This window comes from Nilaparvata lugens, chromosome 3 (genome assembly GCF_014356525.2).
Source record: "Nilaparvata lugens isolate BPH chromosome 3, ASM1435652v1, whole genome shotgun sequence".
Taxonomy (NCBI): domain Eukaryota; kingdom Metazoa; phylum Arthropoda; class Insecta; order Hemiptera; family Delphacidae; genus Nilaparvata; species Nilaparvata lugens.
This window is the reverse complement of record NC_052506.1, coordinates 448,983-467,859: the sequence shown is the minus strand read 5'-3', so window position 1 is coordinate 467,859 and position 18,877 is coordinate 448,983. Positions and strand designations below refer to the sequence as shown.

The window sequence follows — 18,877 nt, the reverse complement described above, 5'->3', positions numbered from 1 at the left end:
CCATTAGATACCTTTAATACTAATTTTTTACTTGCGCAAGTATTACTCTTATTAATTTCTTAATTTATAATAACCCTTTCGGCGAGCTAGCTTTGATCATCAGATTATTTCGAAGCACTAGGGCGCCCATCACTAAATTCAAATTTAAATCACTCACGTGTCGAAAATCTTCTTGTAAGCCGCCGATGTCGATCCAACTCCATGCGGTCCGGGAATATGGTAGCCGGAATCGTCTCCTCCAGGGGTTTATAAATTTAATAAAAATGAAAAATGACTTCTGCTTCACAATATCATCACGAAGTCTTTTAAGAAATTTAATAATTTACTTTAACTTTAATTTTTACAAAATTATTAATAAGGTACTTCGCTCTAAAATATTGGGGTCCTCTTATGGTGGCATCTGGCTGGCGAGTGCTGGTTCTTCCTTCTCAAGTTTTACAGATCCTCTTTCCGACTTTCAAATTAGCATAAAATTTAAATATCTCAATCCTCCGCCATTAAATTCAAATAGATCTTACAAAGAATGCCAAAATATTGCTTAGATTATATGATTAATAATTTCTTTGCATTCGAGCCATATTGATAACATAGATTACACAAATTTTTACACGAAATCTACTACAATTATATAAATATATATAAATATTTTTGAATCGGCCTACAGTTGCCGCCTATTAACTGCCGTTTTACTATTGGTGTATGCAAATTTTATTATGTATTCATGCGCCTGGTAACTCTTATTTCCTGAATACATTAATTTATTTTTATTTGGTTTTATATTTATGCTCTTTGCATGCTAGTTAATATTATATATATTAATATTAATTCCATGCTAACTAATAATTAGCCACGTGGACGGGTGTTTTCTCACATTGCACACCGTCTGATTGCAATAAAGCTCTGCCAAGGGGTTTTGGTCAGATTCTACGTTCTTCGGTTTGATCGATCTCTAGGTCACCGATCTGTGAATACATCTATCTAACCTCAATCTTCAAATATTTTATAAATAATATATTTATGAGTAATAAACTTCCTTCAAATCCTTTTTAAGTTCTTGTACCATTAGCCAGAACAAGCTGATGCTATCTTATCTTGATTATTATCTGCTTGGTGATATTAGCCAATTACTTTATTTTTAGACCTATTACTCTTTCTATTAGGGCTTTTCATCTACCCAGATTAAGATGTTACACACGCCCCTGGGTTGAATTCAAAATATTTGAGAATCACAATGTTTTTAATGAAAACCCACCTTCAAATACACTGATATACACTATACTTTATTTATAAATTATACTCTCCTACTTCTATCACATTTCGCAGTCATATTTGCTGCATCTCCTTTATACCTTTATCAAAAACAATAACAAATTCTCCTCCTCAACACACATAAAAATATCATAAATATAAACTTCTAAACGCACTCCTCCTGACACCATTTACAACACAGTAATTTTTGAATTCGCCGCTTGCAGGGCTGCCAACTTAACTACACACATTTCATAATTCTCATAAATGATTCCTTTTAGACAATAATTTCGATTCATAACTTCTGGGCTTATATCTTATAGTATTTCTTAGGTCTTAATATAAATAATTTTCTATACATCAGGTACAATACTTTCTTTTGCTAATGGCTCTTTGGTTTTGGTAATTGGTATTCACTTTAAATCTTTTCATGGTAACAAACGTGGCATAATTAAAAGTAATAATATAAAAACATATAAATAAATATCGACATTAATAAATACAATAAATAACAATAATAAATAACTTTTTGGGTACAGTATTTCTTTTTATAAACATATGTTCAACAGACATTACATTCATTTGATTTGGGTGGCTTTGGTCAGCTGTTCGCTGTTCTACAATTCAGAGTGCTACCTGTTACATCAGAATTTGCTATCGACTTTCATAACTAACCTAACTGCTCAATTTTTTCTCTTAAAAAGGTAATAACAAATTTTAATTTTATTATCCCCGCTTGTGTCCTTTTTTATCTGATGTATATAATTTAATTACATATTTAAAAATTGTTCTTTTCCTTATTGCAGGTTTCTGACGGCTGGAAGGAATTAAAACATTGGATTGTTGCCACGAGGTCCTATACCAATTTTAAATTTATTAAGGAAGGTTAGTATTTGGCTTGATAGTGTTGTTTTCCTTTGACTTCTTATCATATTTATTTGAAATTCGATGATATTTCATGTAGAATTGTTGTGGTTTGCCCGTATCTTTAGGCTTTCTGCTTGTAGCTACACTGTAGGCTGGTTGGGTTATCTGCTATCCATTTGTTGATTGTTGAGGCTGTCCTATTATTAATTTATCTTCATGAATATAAAACCCCGGTATCTTGTATACTTTTTTAAACAATTCCTTGATTCATTAATTGTAGTTCCTTTCAATCCATTCCAATCATCCTGTAATTTTAATTCACCTTTCCTCTTATGTTCATTTAATATTCTTGATCTCGGCTCATTATAACTCAATAGGCTTATAACAATAAACATTTTTATAATATTAAATTTCCAATTATCAATAATAGATTCATTTAACAACAACAATACAATATTTTTCGTTCTATCCACAACACAGTCGTTTATTAATATCACAGCCATCATAACAAATATTAAACACCATATCAAAACATTTATCAACTTCCCAACAATATAATCACTCAACATATAGCCAGGTACTTCCACTTTTTTAATATTATTTTTTAATTCTTCCAATCTTATTGGCTTTCTAGCCTTTATCAACCTCCATAAATAGTCCACTTTATTTTTATCCAGGCATGAATCAGTAGTAGTCATAGTAGTAGCTCCGTTTTTATCCCATTCATTCGATCCGTTTTTATCCCGTTTCCTTAGCCCATTCTTCCGGTCACATCGTTGATCATCTTCCTTGAAACGAATATGCCGCGGATGCACGCCGTCGGTGGTCTGTTCTCCAACCTGGTCCCGGTCCGGAATCCTCCTTGGCCTCTTGAAGCGTGCATGCGGCTTCCATCGGCGCGCGCGGTTCCTCCTTCGTCGCTTCTTCCGCCTCCGGGCCTTGCGATGCATGCTCTTCTTCATCTCCCGAATGCCGTCCTCTCGTTCTTGATGCCGGTCGAGTGTCCTCGGGCGCCTCCGTCTCCGGGCCTTACGGTGATCGCTCCTCTTATCCGGTAGTCCGTCCTCCCTGGTGTCATCCTCTATCTTGGGGTCCTCTGTCTGTTTCGGTGGTGTCCCTTGATGCGCGGGTGTGACGTTCAAAGCGGGTAGTATGGTGGCGGTCTCTTGATGTGCGGGCTGCTCTACCTGCGGTGATTGGACTTCGGTGGGAAACAGGATACTTAATATGGGTTGATGTTTGCGGGTTGTTTTAATTTCATGGTGGGCGGCGGTTTTTGATGGTAGGCTGTCTTGTATTGACTTCTGTTTTTCTAATATTTTCGGTAAACCGTTCACAAAGGTGGTATATGAGGCTGTAGTATCTTTATTTTCTCTATCTATTTTTTCTGAGCTTGCGTGGGTTGTATCGGGGTTATCATGTATTCGTAATTTTTTAGCTGTAGTCTTCTCTGCGTTTGGTGGTGGGTTATCTTGTGTCTTTTGTTTATTTGATCTGGACGCATGCTCTAATGTGTAGTTTGTACTTATTTGATGAGGTGGCGGTTTGTAATTTCTATTGTAATTATTCTGAGTGTAATCATTATTTGTGTTAAATCGATCACGGCCATAATAATAATTCTTTTGTAGGTTTGCTGTGGATAATGATTTGTTTGACAATTTTGAAAGCTTCTATTATTCCAATTATTATTGTGTTTATGATCATTTCGGTGTTCAAATTGAGGAGTAGGTCGTGAGCAATCATATGGTACTGATTCATAATTTTGGCTGTTATATTGATTAAATTTTGAGTTATGTTGATTTGGTGCGTATCTCTGGTCTGAACGGTGGTTTGATATTGCCATCACAGACTGTATGCCATATAAATGATTTATCAGCTGCTTACAATCAGTAATGGGTTGTGTGGCGAGTGCCATTCTAACTTGATACGGTAGCTTCTTTAAAATAATACTTGCTAATGCCGATTCGTTAATGGGCTCGCTCAATTGAGAATTTTTAAACTGTAGGGCAGTGACGAAAGTGGTACATGCACCGTCTAAGTTAGGGTTGAACTCGCATGATATGATGTCCGCTAGCACGTCCAACTGTTTACTTCTGCTCCAATACTGTTCCAGGAAGACAGCGACAAACTCATCCAATGATGTAAATTCATGGACTCTACTCCGAAAGAACATCAGGGGTTCGCCAATCAATAAACTAGTCAAACGAAGACGCCAAAAATTCCAAGAGGTGGGTGTTAATGATTGAACTAGTTTTATCTGATCTATAAATTCTTTAGGTTGGAGATAGCGGTCTGTATTGTCAAAACGGCCTAATTCATTGAAACTGTGTAGTGAATCAAACGTTGCTATGGGAATAGGCTCTATATTCTCGTGCGGAAATTGATGTATTTGACTTTCAAGTTGTACCAACTTCTCTTGGGCCTGTTTCCAATGACTAGAAGCTTCTGTTTCATTATCTACTACTTCGGCATTTAATTCAGATGAAAATAATTGCTGTTCTCCAACGGCTGTCTCCAATGAATTAAGTTGTACTTTGTTTTGATTTATATCAGAATTTAGGTGAGCTATTTGTGTAGATTTACTATTCTGTTGTTTATTTATGGAAATAAGTTGACTATTGTTCCTGTTTGTAGCTATTTCATGAATTTGTGAAGTGTTTTGTGCTGGTAGGTTATCTATTCTTTCCGCAGTCTCCTTACCCATTCTTACCGATGTATCCTTCAGTGATTCCCGCATTTCCTTCATTTCCGCCTTCAAGTCCTTCATTGCCATGGTCATTGTTTTTTCTAAACTATTAGAAAATGACTTGATCATCCCCTCTACTATAACCCTCCTTATTGCTTCTTGGGAGACATTTAACGGTTATTACTGTTCACAGGATTCTTGGCGGTGATTGAAGATATCTGGGCGTTGGACTCCATCGCGCCCCCCTCAGCGTCGATCTCCGCTACTATCGCCGTCTGCAGTGTGTCTGCTACCTTACTTTGCGTGGACGAAAAGAGACTCATATTTTAAAAATGGATTAAGTGTCAAGTGTTTGTTAAAAAAGTGAAAGTTTTGGCCAACAAGGCATTAATAAGGACACAAATGAGGATAGGCCTATGGACATTACAAGCCAGGTAACCTATTTATTACTTAAGCTCTTATAATATAATAATACTATTCATTGATTTCTGACTAGCAGTTTAGGCCCATAAAATATAATAGCTCTCTCTATAAAATATATTTTCTACAATAATAATAATATAAAATTTTCTTTAAAACATATAATTTCTCTTTATTTAAAGCTATTGTTTCCCAAAAAGTAATACAAATTTCCTTCGCCAGTTTTCCTCACAACTCGTATAAGTTATCTATAATTTTCACTATGGTTATTGACCTAATTTCAAGTAATTATTCAATGAGCTTGGCTCTCATCATCAGTCCCACGTTGGCACGACATGTATTTATGTCACGTTATTCTTTATATAAAATAACGATTAGCCTCCTGCTTGGCATCAGTCGGTAAAGCATGAGATTTAATATAATAGGGCGTGGTTTTCTAATAGTATTCAGTCTTAAAAAATCTTGATAGGCCTAGATATGGGCTTCTCCAATAACTCTTGTAATTCAATAATAATAAATATATATATATATAAATGATACTTATACTATAGAGATGAGGAATATAAAATAAATTGCACACCATGAAAATTTTACACATATATTATACAAATAATGCAAAGATCAGTCGAGGCAAAAAATATATATAGAGCGATAAAAAATATAATATAAAAATAGAACAATATTTGAAATCAATAAAAATATCACAGGCTAACTTTATATTCTAGATTTATGGCACGAATCATTACCATGTGCCTTTATCTTGAAATCATATGCATTCTTTGGCATGTAGCTGTGACATGTACTTGCTAATACTTGTCGGCTTGGATAATTCAATCAAAAATATGTGCTCTAAGATCAGCTTGATAAATTAGCCACTAATAATCCAAATATATCTATATATTAAAATCTCTAGTATTTAGTAGATTTATTTGTATCGAATATATATTTTTATCTCAGGGTGCAAGATTCGGCACCTGACGGAATAGGTAGAGCCATTCATCTAGTGAATTAGAACTATGATAAATTATCGCAAATTGTATTGCAAAAATTAAATATTGTATGCATACGTTTGATAGCCTAGATTTCGTACTTCTTTGATTAAATAGAAATTTCTAAAATATTGATCTATATATTTTTCTTTCAATTAAATACCTTTAATACTAATTTTTTACTTGCGCAAGTATTACTCTTATTAATTTCTTAATTTATAATAACCCTTTCGGCGAGCTAGCTTTGATCATCAGATTATTTCGAAGCACTAGGGCGCCCATCACTAAATTCAAATTTAAATCACTCACGTGTCGAAAATCTTCTTGTAAGCCGCCGATGTCGATCCAACTCCATGCGGTCCGGGAATATGGTAGCCGGAATCGTCTCCTCCAGGGGTTATAAATTTAATAAAAATGAAAAATGACTTCTGCTTCACAATAGCATCACGAAGTCTTTTAAGAAATTTAATAATTTACTTTAACTTTAATTTTTACAAAATTATTAATAAGGTACTTCGCTCTAAAATATTTGGGGTCCTCTTATGGTGGCATCTGGCTGGCGAGTGCTGGTTCTTCCTTCTCAAGTTTTACAGATCCTCTTTCCGACTTTCAAATTAGCATAAAATTTAAATATCTCAATCCTCCGCCATTAAATTCAAATAGATCTTACAAAGAATGCCAAAATATTGCTTAGATTATATGATTAATAATTTCTTTGCATTCGAGCCATATTGATAACATAGATTACACAAATTTTTACACGAAATCTACTACAATTATATAAATATATATAAATATTTTTGAATCGGCCTACAGTTGCCGCCTATTAACTGCCGTTTTACTATTGGTGCATGCAAATTTTATTAGGTATTCATGCGCCTGGTAACTCTTATTTCCTGAATACATTAATTTATTTTTATTTGGTTTTTTATTTATGCTCTTTGCATGCTAGTTAATATTATATATATTAATATTAATTCCATGCTAACTAATAATTAGCCACGTGGACGGGTGTTTTCTCACATTGCACACCGTCTGATTGCAATAAAGCTCTGCCAAGGGGTTTTGGTCAGATTCTACGTTCTTCGGTTTGATCGATCTCTAGGTCACCGATCTGTGAATACATCTATCTAACCTCAATCTTCAAATATTTTATAAATAATATATTTATGAGTAATAAACTTCCTTCAAATCCTTTTTAAGTTCTTGTACCATTTAGCCAGAACAAGCTGATGCTATCTTATCTTGATTATTATCTGCTTGGCGATATTAGCCAATTACTTTATTTTTAGACCTATTACTATTTCTATTAGGGCTTTTCATCTACCCAGATTTAAGATGTTACAGTGTGTGTGTGTGTGTGTGTGTGTGTGTACACGATATCTCATCTCCCAATTAACGGAATGACTTGAAATTTGGAACTTAAGGTCCTTTCACTATAAGGATCCGACACGAACAATTTCGATCAAATGCAATTCAAGATGGCGGCTAAAATGGTGAAAATGTTGTCAAAAACAGGGTTTTTCGTGATTTTCTCGGAAACGGCTCCAACGATTTTGATCAAATTCATACTTAAAATAGTCATCGATAAGCTCTATCAACTGCCACAGTCCCATATCTGTAAAAATTTCAGGAGCTCCGCCCCAACAATGCAGATAGATTCCCAATTATCAGGCTTCAGATACAATTGCAACAAAAAAATCAAGTGGAGTAGATTGAGCATGATCTCTACAATTGATGTTCAGTAACATTTTCACCTAAAATTGAAAATAAGCTTTAAATTCGAGAAAATGTGATTATTCAATTGCAAATTATTGTTGATTCTATCACATGATTCACTATGAAGAGATAGCAGACCTCATGTGGGTCTCCAGCGTTATTGCCCTGTCACCAGCTGGTTCAAATCTTTGAATAGTAGACTTGAGATGCGCGGGAATTCTAGCGTCAGGTGATCAATTTTCATAACGGCAAGGAAAGTTGTGTGAGTGCGCCACACCAGATTTTTCCATATTCTATCTAATCATTCACTCACAAAAAATGGCTAGTTTAGATTTGATATTTGATTGTGTGAAATTGGGTCAGTGTGACACCTCATATCAAGGTGTATGTCCCAAGAAAAAGGGATAGAGTATTGGTGTCAACTAGCTTTCTGTATTGTTTTTGAATAACACTTTCTATGAAGGTTGTAAAGGCCTTCTTTTTCTTCTTCCTCTTTCCAGGATTAGGCGTGCACGCCTGTTCCAGTTGCAATAGTATCTTACGTCACATGGACGGGGAGGGGCTTTTTGCAGGTGAGAATGATGTTTTCTAGTCGAGACGTCAGCCGAGACTAGAATTTTTTATTCCAGCACTGCAAAAGACATTTACGTCCAAGTAACGTACACTATTTTTTGTCATAATAATATAAAGAAGAATAATTGAGAAATAGAATCATTACCTGCTTGTGCTGACGTTACTACATGCATTCCTTAGACCAGTTATAGATTAGACACGGCCCATTGTATATTCATACTGAAAGTCGATGAAGCCAACATCTAAACTGCCAAATCTGCCCACCTTGACGTCACAAAAGTTTGTTGTGTAGGTGTTTGTGTTGTTCAAATTACATTGTTGTTATTCAATGCATTGTTGTTAGCTTGGTTGTGACGTCAAGGTGGGCGGATTTGGCATTTAGATGTTGGCTTCAGAGGCTAGGCTTCCCAGCGTGTCTATTCTATAAATGGTCTAAGATGCATTCTATAAACATAACTTATTATTATGATTATTATGACATAATCTGAAGAAGAATGTTTGAGAAATAGAAAACATTACCTGTTTGTAATGCTGTTACTTCATGCATACTATAAATATAACCTAGTTTACAAATTCCGAATCAGCAATTTTGTGGAAGTTGACATAACGTACACCTGGAGCGCTGAAAGTGTTTCTTTTTTTGTAGCAGTTTTGCTGTTCCTATTTCGGAACTGGGAAACATAATCGACTGTAAAGAAAACTTATGGTTTCGTTACAGTAGAGTATGCTGTAATGAAAATCATAATGAGTTTATTTGTTCTGCAAACAGATGTTTACCGGCTTGATTTCATGCATGGAAAACAGCTGAGATTGAATGACTATGACAAAAGATGTATAACTAATCTTACCATCTTCTTAGAGGTCTACCAATATCCTTTATTGACCGAGCGAAGTGAGGTCTAAGATTCAAGTCGATGGTTTGACATTTCTCTTGATGTGTAAATGTTTATATGTTGCGCATTTACGGCGAAAAGCGGTAGTAGATTTTCATGAAATTTGACAGATATGTTCCTTTTTAAATTGCGCGTCGACGTATATACAAGGTTTTTGAAAATTTCGCATTCCAAGGATAATATAAAAGGAAAAAGGAGCCTACTTCATACGCCAATATTGGAGTAAAAATCAGACTATAGAATTATTCATCATAAATCAGCTGGATTATAATCACTACCTCCGAAAACAAAGTCATAGTGGATTCGTGTGACGTCAGCTCAGGTAGAGCTCCTACACCAATAAAAGTTCATTGATTTCAGCTGATCTATATCAGCTAGTGTTTTTATTGGTGTAGGAGCCCTACCTGTGCTGACGTCACACAAATGCACTACAGCTTTGTTTACGGAGGTAGTGCTATAAATACTACCCGTTCAAAAACATCGAACATATTGAAAATGTATCTTTCCATCAATGTTAGTAGACAGTTGACTATAATACTACCCGTTCAAAAACATTGAACATCTTAAAAATGTACTTTCCATCAACGTTGTAGACAGTTGCAGCCAGACCTGATAACAGCGCTCACACTTACACTCACGCTACGATAGGACATGTTTATTTGGGATTTTTTCGAGACATTTTAAATTGATAAATTATCTATTAATTTTTGAGAAAATATAACAACAGGTCAATGTAACTTACTGAGCGCGAGGTCTACTGTTCACAGAACTACTAGTACAATAGTCTATATTTTATGACAGCTTTTGGAATTCTAATATGTGGCATTCGTTCAACATGATTTTTCCGGTTCAATCTGTGCAGGTAAAGATGATAGTCCCAACTCATCTCTAATGTGCGGAATCAGTTCGACTCTGTGCCTCCTGTCACACTGCAAAGAAAACGCAGGTGGTGAAGGTAATATAAACAAGGATAAGAATGGAAACTGATCTATTTTCCTTGGTAATATTGTGAAATTGGTAACGTTTTGATATTGTCACATCCAATTTATAGAGTGATTAGCGTTATGAAGTCAGCACCTGATTAAGGCTGAGCAAAGGCAAAAAATAAACTTTCCACTGGTGATATTTTTCCAAGTTTTTCGATTTGTATATCATCAAGCTATCAAAATGAAAAAGTTTTCTCAGGAAAACATTTTTTTTCCGATCATTACTTTCTGAGATATGAGCGACTGAAGTTTGAATTTTCGGGACAGAACATTTTAAAATCGGTACAATATAAATCCATGAGATTCAAAGGATAAATTCTTCATGATATTGTTGATCTAGTAAAACATACATTTTCTGAAAATATCAATTTTTGGAAAAGTTATTCAATTTACCAAAAATAGCTCAACTGAAGTTATTTCTGGTTATTTTCAGTAAATTGAATAACTATCTCAAAAATTCATATTTTCAGGAAATTTTTGTTTTACTAGATCAACAATACCATGGAGAATCTATCCTCTGAATCTTATGGATTTATCTATTTCCGAATTTGAAATGTTCTTTCCCAAAAATTTAATCATTAGGCGCTCATATCTCGAAAAGTAATGATCAGAAAAAAAATGTTTTTGTGAGAAAACTTTTTCATTTTGATAGCTTGATGATATACAAGTCAAAAAAACTTGAAAAATATCGAGTAAAAAGTTTATTTTTAGCCTTTGTACAGCCTCAATATTAATTTACTATCTTTGACTGTCATTAGACAAAGCAGATAACACATAGCGCCATCCTTTTCTAGTACGGCACCGTTGCCAAATTGTTGCTGAACATGTATAAGTTATAAAAATGATGATATGATGATGATGATGGTCAAGAACAAACTGAATAATTCAGACGCTAGGAATCGCTTCGTGTGGTTTGGAACCCACCTAAACTGAAGGTTCATTCACTCCTCCATCTTATTATCTCTCCAATAATGCCTGATTACCAGAGCACATGTAGAAATAACACAGAAAAAAAAATCTCAAACCCTGCTCAATCAGTTTTCAGTAGGCAAACTTCTGGAATTGAAATTGAGCCTCATCTTTTCAATCATTCCTGAAGCCTGGAGTTCATGTAGAAATCACATTCAGCAAAAGAGTGATCAAGCCCTCATCAAACAGTTCTAGTAGGCAAACGTCTAAAATTTAAATTGAAAATTATGTTTCTAACTAGTAGATCTGTGAACAGTAGACCCCACACAGTATTCTCATTCACAAGTACCTGATTGAAACTATAGACCTTATGGGAATACAGCAATAGACTGGCTTCTCCACACATCTGTGTAATCACTTGGCAGCTGATTTATGATGAATGATTCTATGGTCTGATTTTTACTCCAATATTGGCGTATGAAGGAGGCTCCTTTTCCCTTTTATATTATCCTTGAAATGCAAAATTTCAAAAAACCTTGTATATGCGTCGATGCGCAATTAAAAAAAGAACATACCTGTCAAATTTCATGAAGATCTATTAGCACGTTTTGCGGTAAATGCGCAACATATAAACTTTAAGAGAAATGCCAAACCGTCGACTTGAATCTTAGACCTCACTTCGCTCGGTCAATTATTCCTGGAGACTTTAGCTCATGTAGAAATCATACATAATACCCAACAAAAAAAGTGTACAGGCACTTTTCAATCAGCTTTCAGTAGACAAACTTCTAAAATTGTAATTTCCATAAAAAAAATTCCACAGCTTCGAAGTGATTTACCCCGTGAGGTAGTATGAAAAAGTGTCACGTGTTCTTTTGAAGTTTCAGTCATTATTTCGTTTGAATGCCTCTCAAAGAGTTTTTTTTCAGAAATGAGAATAATGTTTCTCGCCTCTATCAAGTGTTGCATTATACGGGGGTGCCAAGCATACAAGCATGAATAATTTCAACTATGAGTCAAGTTTTGAGTGCCCTTCTCTGATCAAATAACAGGGCAAATTTTGATTGTTGAACAAACTCAAACAAAGACTCAAATAGTTTTGATTGCTGGTCAAACGAATACATTAGTTCTGATTGTTGATCAATCGACAAAAACAAAGATTCAATTTGTAAAGCTCTGGCAATCATTTGCGGAAGCATAAAACGGGATAGTTCTTTTTTCTATGAAGCCATAATATGAAGCTATGTTTGTTCTTTGAAGCCATATGCAATACAGCAAATGTATTTCAGCTTCAAATGCTCCCGTACTCGTATGAGGTTCTCCAGTACCCCATAAGCTTTTTATATGTGATTTTTGTCAGCTACAGTGCATTATCATGAAACTCTTAGCACATTTTCTTCAAAATTTGAAGGAAATTTTTTGAATACTTCTGAGTAAGCTTACGTCGCGTCAATTTCCCGAATTTCCAAAATACCAAAATGTGTAATTCCAAGAGAAAATGATGAATGCTGAAAATAGCACATCGCTTCTCAAACCATTTTGGAGATCAATTTCACAGTTTAAAATACAAATGAACCATATAAAAAATAAATAAGAAGTGAACTAATTGAGAATTTGACTCAAATTTTCTGTTTTCAAGATTTGGCAAACACTAAATTTGAGTCGATCTGAATGTCTTTATCCCAACTTATTGATGGTAATGAATATCGAGATTCTATCAATGATTCTATATCGTAATCCTATACTATTAAACGAGAAATTTCTGTTTATAATGTTTAGATGTTTGAATGCTCAGATGTTTAGATGTTTAGATGTTTGGATGTTTGGATATTTAGATGTTCAGATGTTTAGATGTTTAGATGTTTATATGTCTAGATGTTTAGATGTTTAGATGTTTAGATGTTTGATGTTTAGATGTTTAGATGTTTTTTTTATATATAATATCCGTATGTGACCGGATCTCGAAAACGGCTCTAACGATTCTCACGAAATTTGGAACAAAGTAGGTTTATGATATAATATGAAGATTTGATTGCACTAGGTCACAACCCTGGGATAACTCGCTGAAGGACATTGAAAGGATAAACGTCCTTGGAAAAACAGCTGGAAATTTTGTCGTCTGTCGATACCGTAATGGAAGAGAGTGAACGAGTGCATGTGTGGTATCATCCAGCTGATCTCACGAGAAGAAAAATTCAGCAAGTGAAACTTATTTTCGTTTATTTCTCTTTTTTCCAGAAAACATGTTTACTCCAGAAAGTCCAAAATAGTAACTAGATGCTGTTAGTGTAGAATAGTACATAGTATATTAACAAATATTGTAGCAAACATAGTATATCATTCTAAAGCGAATCCATAGTATATCTATTTGTAATTGATGATGTGTTTGTTTTTTGAAGTGTGAATAAATTATTGATGAGTGATAGTAGCTTAACCTAGATTTTGTTTTGGACTGTGATATAAATTCAAAAAGGGACAGTTTTGGGCATAAGCCTGTTGTAAGCCTGTTGTGCCTCCTCATATAACTGTAAAAATAATTGAACGACTGAGAAAGTTAATAAATAAATATAAACTATAAATTCAATCTTTGGCTACAAATTTTCTATGCTTTCACACTCCAGAGCAAAGCTCGGTCCCCGATTTTTAATTATTATTTAAAGTATGTGGAAGAGCTGGATTATATATGCCCTAATCCTAAACTTTACATGCTTCATTCATCACCATTGTTATTGTAACATCTACTCACATCATCAACAAGTTTACTTACAAATGTAACAAATGAATAGATAATGTATTTACAAATATGTAACAAATTTATACTCACAGCTTCCAAATTTCAGCGGACATCTCTGGGTGTCCATTGGGAAATTCTCCAAGTTCATCGGACATCCAGCCTTTATCGTTAACCTGAAAAATAAAATAATAAAGATGAAATATAACACAGATTCCAATATCCATCGCATTGTGGATCGTCACTATCAAAATAAAGATATAGCCAAAATATTGATATAGAAAAAAAATACAGAAATAGAAAGAAAAATAAAAATCTTAGTACCCTTTTTAAAATATTTAATCACAACATGTGTCGGACATTGATGCCATTTTCAAGTCTTTTAAAATAAGATTTTCATTTCTTTTTCTATTTCTATAAAAGTAGCCCTATACAGAAAAGAGATAAATAAATATACTGTCATGCTGATAGCCAACATCTGGATCCGGAACGTCATGTATCTCTACTTTAAAATGGGTTATCTGTAATAAAGCTATCTCTAAAGTATGGGAACAGCTAAATATTTCTTTTACAACAATAATTTACAATAGGTGTTCCATTGAGGATCCTATTTAATATGAAAAAATTACTCTGTCGCTTCAATATCTTTGCTCCTCATATGAATCGAAATTCATTTTTTTGAATGAGAAGGTGGTCATGTTATACATAATTTCGATACAGAGTTCAATGAAAAAATGAACCGTGAAAACCGCAAATCGATATCTCAAACCGTTCCAAAGTTATTCTCATTCAAAGATAGATAAGTCATCCATCTATCTATAATCTATTCTATAATAAAGTAAGGATTGGTTTATTCACGCACGGGATATTAAATTAACGAATGACGCATAATCACATCTGAACTACTGGATTGATTACCTTGATATTTGGCATTCATATTCTTATTTTACCGAGGATGGCTTTAGGCGTATTTAAAATAATAGTCAAGATTTCAGTAGGTCAAGTTTTCAATCAGACCCTTACGGAGCACGGGTTACCTGCAAGTTATATTATAGAACGAACTACTGTGAAAATATTTCCAACAATTTATTCTCGAATTGATGCAATGAAGATGGAAATGGAAAAAATTCTTTTCCTACAGTTACATTGAAAAGTGACCATTCTTGCACTGATTACAGAACGCAAAGAATCACTTTTCCCGCTCTAGTACGCAAAGTATTACTTTGCGTATTCCAGATTTGCAACATGGCAACACAAAATAGCTGGTGGGTTATATGGAGGATTAGTGCACAGAAACAAAAATTAAGTTGGTTACAATGACTGTGGTTAGATTTAGATAAGAATCATTCCAATGGCTACCCTACATTTATGATAAAATCCCAATCTAGAAATCCAAAACAAGAATAATGTTCATCTAAATCATAATTAAATAATCATCATTCACGAATTCTCATCATTTAATAATAAATAATAGTTCTTTTCTATTGTTAATTATTATTTAAACTGCAAACAATGAGAAAAGTAGCAAATATACATTATAAAATTCGAATTTTGAGGTTAAATGATTACCGTTCGATATTCAAATAAATAAAAATAATAAAAAACATGAGAATACTACAATAAATATTCTCTGTTTATGTTATTTTTCAGTTTACTTTGAGCATTTTTCTCGGTAATTTGAGCAAAAGTCTAAATTTATGAATCCTGTTTCAGTACTTTTTAGCTGGATGAAATAATTTTAGGTACAATTCTACCCGCTAGATCGCGCGCTTGTCGGTTCAGCCATCCCAAATCAGCTGTTGGCGTGTATTTTGAATGCGAATTTTTTGTTCTATCTGTATTTTCTCTGATTCTTGAATGAATAAAAATGAGAACTTTGGCTGAGGATTTTCAACTTTCAATTGGATTATAAATTTATAAATGAATTGAGGTTGTTATTAATAACAGCATCACACACACAAACATTTGATGGATTTCAGCCTTCATTTTACCCATAATCAACCACTTCTCATATTCAATAGTAACTGTAGGAAAAGTTTAATGTGAAATACGTGAGCAAAGTTCCTCTGCTGCACTCAAGAAACCATTCCGTAAACGTTTCTTTCGGTGCAGCAAACTGTCACTTTGCGCACTAGTTGCACAAATAACTCTTATCAGGCTGTGTTAGGACTTTTGACTTAGGACTTGCAATCAAGGTAGACTCTTGGTAGGATAGAGCTATAACATTATTCAAGATCAATAGTCCCCATGTAAACTAATTTCTGTTCCTCAGATCTTGATTGAGGATTTCATGTAATCAATGAGGATTCCCCAAACAAAATCATGTCTTCAAATACTTAATCACGATGACTGATCTGAAAACCTCTTGCTACTTCAACACGTGGAGGAATCAGCAGAACTCATCATGATAAATGTGAAAAGGGCTAAATAAATATGCGTGCAAGTCATCACCATCATAATAACCATCAACAATAAGATGAGATCGCATGAGTGGATTTCACGGGCGAATCTCACAAAACATCCAATTTATTTTCGCTTAATCGAACAACCCTCTATTCCGTGGTTTTGCTTCCCTCTCCTCATACATTGAGTTTCTCACGTGTCATCACCTCCCTCCTCCTACTCCTTTATTTCATCTACCACTTTCACCTCCTTCTCCTCCTCCTCCTACTCCTCCTCCTCCTGCTCCTCTTCCTCCTCCTTCTCTTCTTCATCACCTCCCTCCTTCTACTCCTTCTTCTCATCTACCACTTTCACCTCCACCTCCTCCTCCTCCTCCTCCTCTTGTTACGTCACCTCTTGCTGTTCAACATCTTCTGCCCCTCCTCTTCCTCTACTTCCTATCATATTTCTACTTTTCCTCCTCCTCGTCTACCTCTACATATCGCGGCGCGGCTGTTTACAGGTGGATCAGGGGTGGTGTGGGTGGCTGGACCTAGCACAGAGTTCTCTGGCGAGTTTTCTTTCCTTTTCTTCTATTTCCCAAAACAATCCAATATCTATTATTTCTCTTTCTTTCTCTTCTTTTACTATTATTCTACTTCTTCTTTTTCAGCTACTACTTCTTTTGTAAAATTGTATTATTTTCAGTTATTTTCTATTCATATCTTAATTATAATTTTGATTTTTATTTTTTCTCCTACATTGATTATTATTCTGTATTTCAATAATATTATCAACCTTGTTTGTAAAATTTATATATTTCTTTCTCAATAGCTGTTATATAGCTATGGTGAATTGATATTTTCGAGCTCAAAATTTAAGTGTTTTTATTCTTTATTTTGTGAATTTATAGTTTGTTTCAGTTTTTATGAAACTTTTATTATTAATCTATCCAAATTTAAAATTGTTTGTTTTATTCTAATTTATATTTAGATGTGATTTGGTGTAGAAATTTGAATGGACATAACCTATAATATTTGGACAATTTAAAACTAAATAGGAAATTGAAGAAGTTTTAGGCAATAGCCTGTTTTTTCTTTTCCGATTCTTGTATTTTTTGCTTACCTTATAAATAAATAAATAAATAAATAAATTTGTATTTGTTTAATCTTGAATATTCAGCTTTGTATTGGAGGGTTGAGTGTAAGAGAGGGCCGGATGCGCCCTAACTCCGCCCTCCTAGGTGAAAATAAAGGCAACTATTCTATTCTACATCTCATTACTTCTCCATCACCTTCCGTATCGTCCTCTCACTTCAAACTATTTAAGACGTCTTTTTTCAAGAAAAACGTAATACGTTTAAACTACCACCGTCTACAGTGAGGCCCACGTTATAATGGCAGTGAAGAAAGATAGGAGAAAAACGTTGCCCTCTATAGACGGTAGCTGATACAGGTTTATTGATGTAATATTAACTGTTCATTCTAGTTTAAAATGATCAATTATGAATTATCAAGCAAGAAATTATATTTTTCAATAATATTTAATAATGAATTTTCATAATTAGGATCAAATATTTCGTTGAATAATTATTTTCAATTATTGAAAATAATTGAGGACTTAAAAATTTTATGAGTTGAAGAACTACAAGACTTACCTATTTCGGACTATGTGTTATCTAAATTTGGGAGAGGAATAGCACAAGGTTACCTGAACGAATGAATAAAAAATGTATAAACGTATATGTATAAATTCTACATTGTTTAAAGACGATCTGGCAACAGAGCAAAGCGAGAAATATATAGCGCTATACGCTTTGTTGAATGATAGACAAGGATAGCAATACTATTGCCAATCAAACACTGCCATTATAACGTGAACCGCACTATGGGTAGGCACACTACCTATGTTATCACTTATCTTCATATATTGTGAAGTAAATCTGCAGTTCATATTTTCCTATTGAAGCTATATATAGTCTGCTATTATAATGTTAGTTGGGCCAAGCTACATGAAGCGTTTTTCAGGCGTTCTTGCACTGGCGACGGAGGAGTCGGCAGGGCAGGATGCTCTCTGACTCTGATTGGGTTGGGAGAATGAGAATCGCTGATCATCAGCCATCGAGAGCTTCCTGTATAGTGCCTTCCTTGCAACACTGGTGATGAGAAGATTCCTGTATCTGGTGTTGTGGTTGTGGTTTCTGGCTTGAAATGTTGTTGGGTTCTTGTGTAATCTGCATAGTATCTCCTTGGAATAAAGCTGTCTTGGATCAATCACGTCAAACTCATTGAATAGCTGGTCTGATGAATAGCATTATTACATCAATAAACCTGTATCAGCTACCGTCCTAGTATTATATCATTGTTGATTATATTGCTATACAAAAATTACATAATTTGAGTCACAAATATCTTGATGAATGAAGGTATCCAATCAAATCCAACCCTCCACATATCCTACTCCCCCTCCTTCTC

The 18,877-nt window shown here is 34.3% G+C and overlaps 1 protein-coding gene across 1 annotated transcript in view; it reads right to left on the bottom strand.

Moving 5' to 3' along the window:
* LOC120350700 (gamma-aminobutyric acid receptor alpha-like) overlaps positions 1-18,524 on the bottom strand; it is a 28,344-nt gene extending 9,820 nt beyond the window's left edge. Inside the window, exons 1-2 of the mRNA XM_039425283.1 lie at positions 18,415-18,524; positions 14,115-14,197 (exon numbers count right to left, since the gene is read on the bottom strand). Coding sequence (XP_039281217.1) covers positions 14,115-14,197; positions 18,415-18,524 — 193 coding nt within the window. The remainder of the gene's footprint in view (positions 1-14,114; positions 14,198-18,414) is intronic.
* Positions 18,525-18,877: the final 353 nt, after the last annotated feature.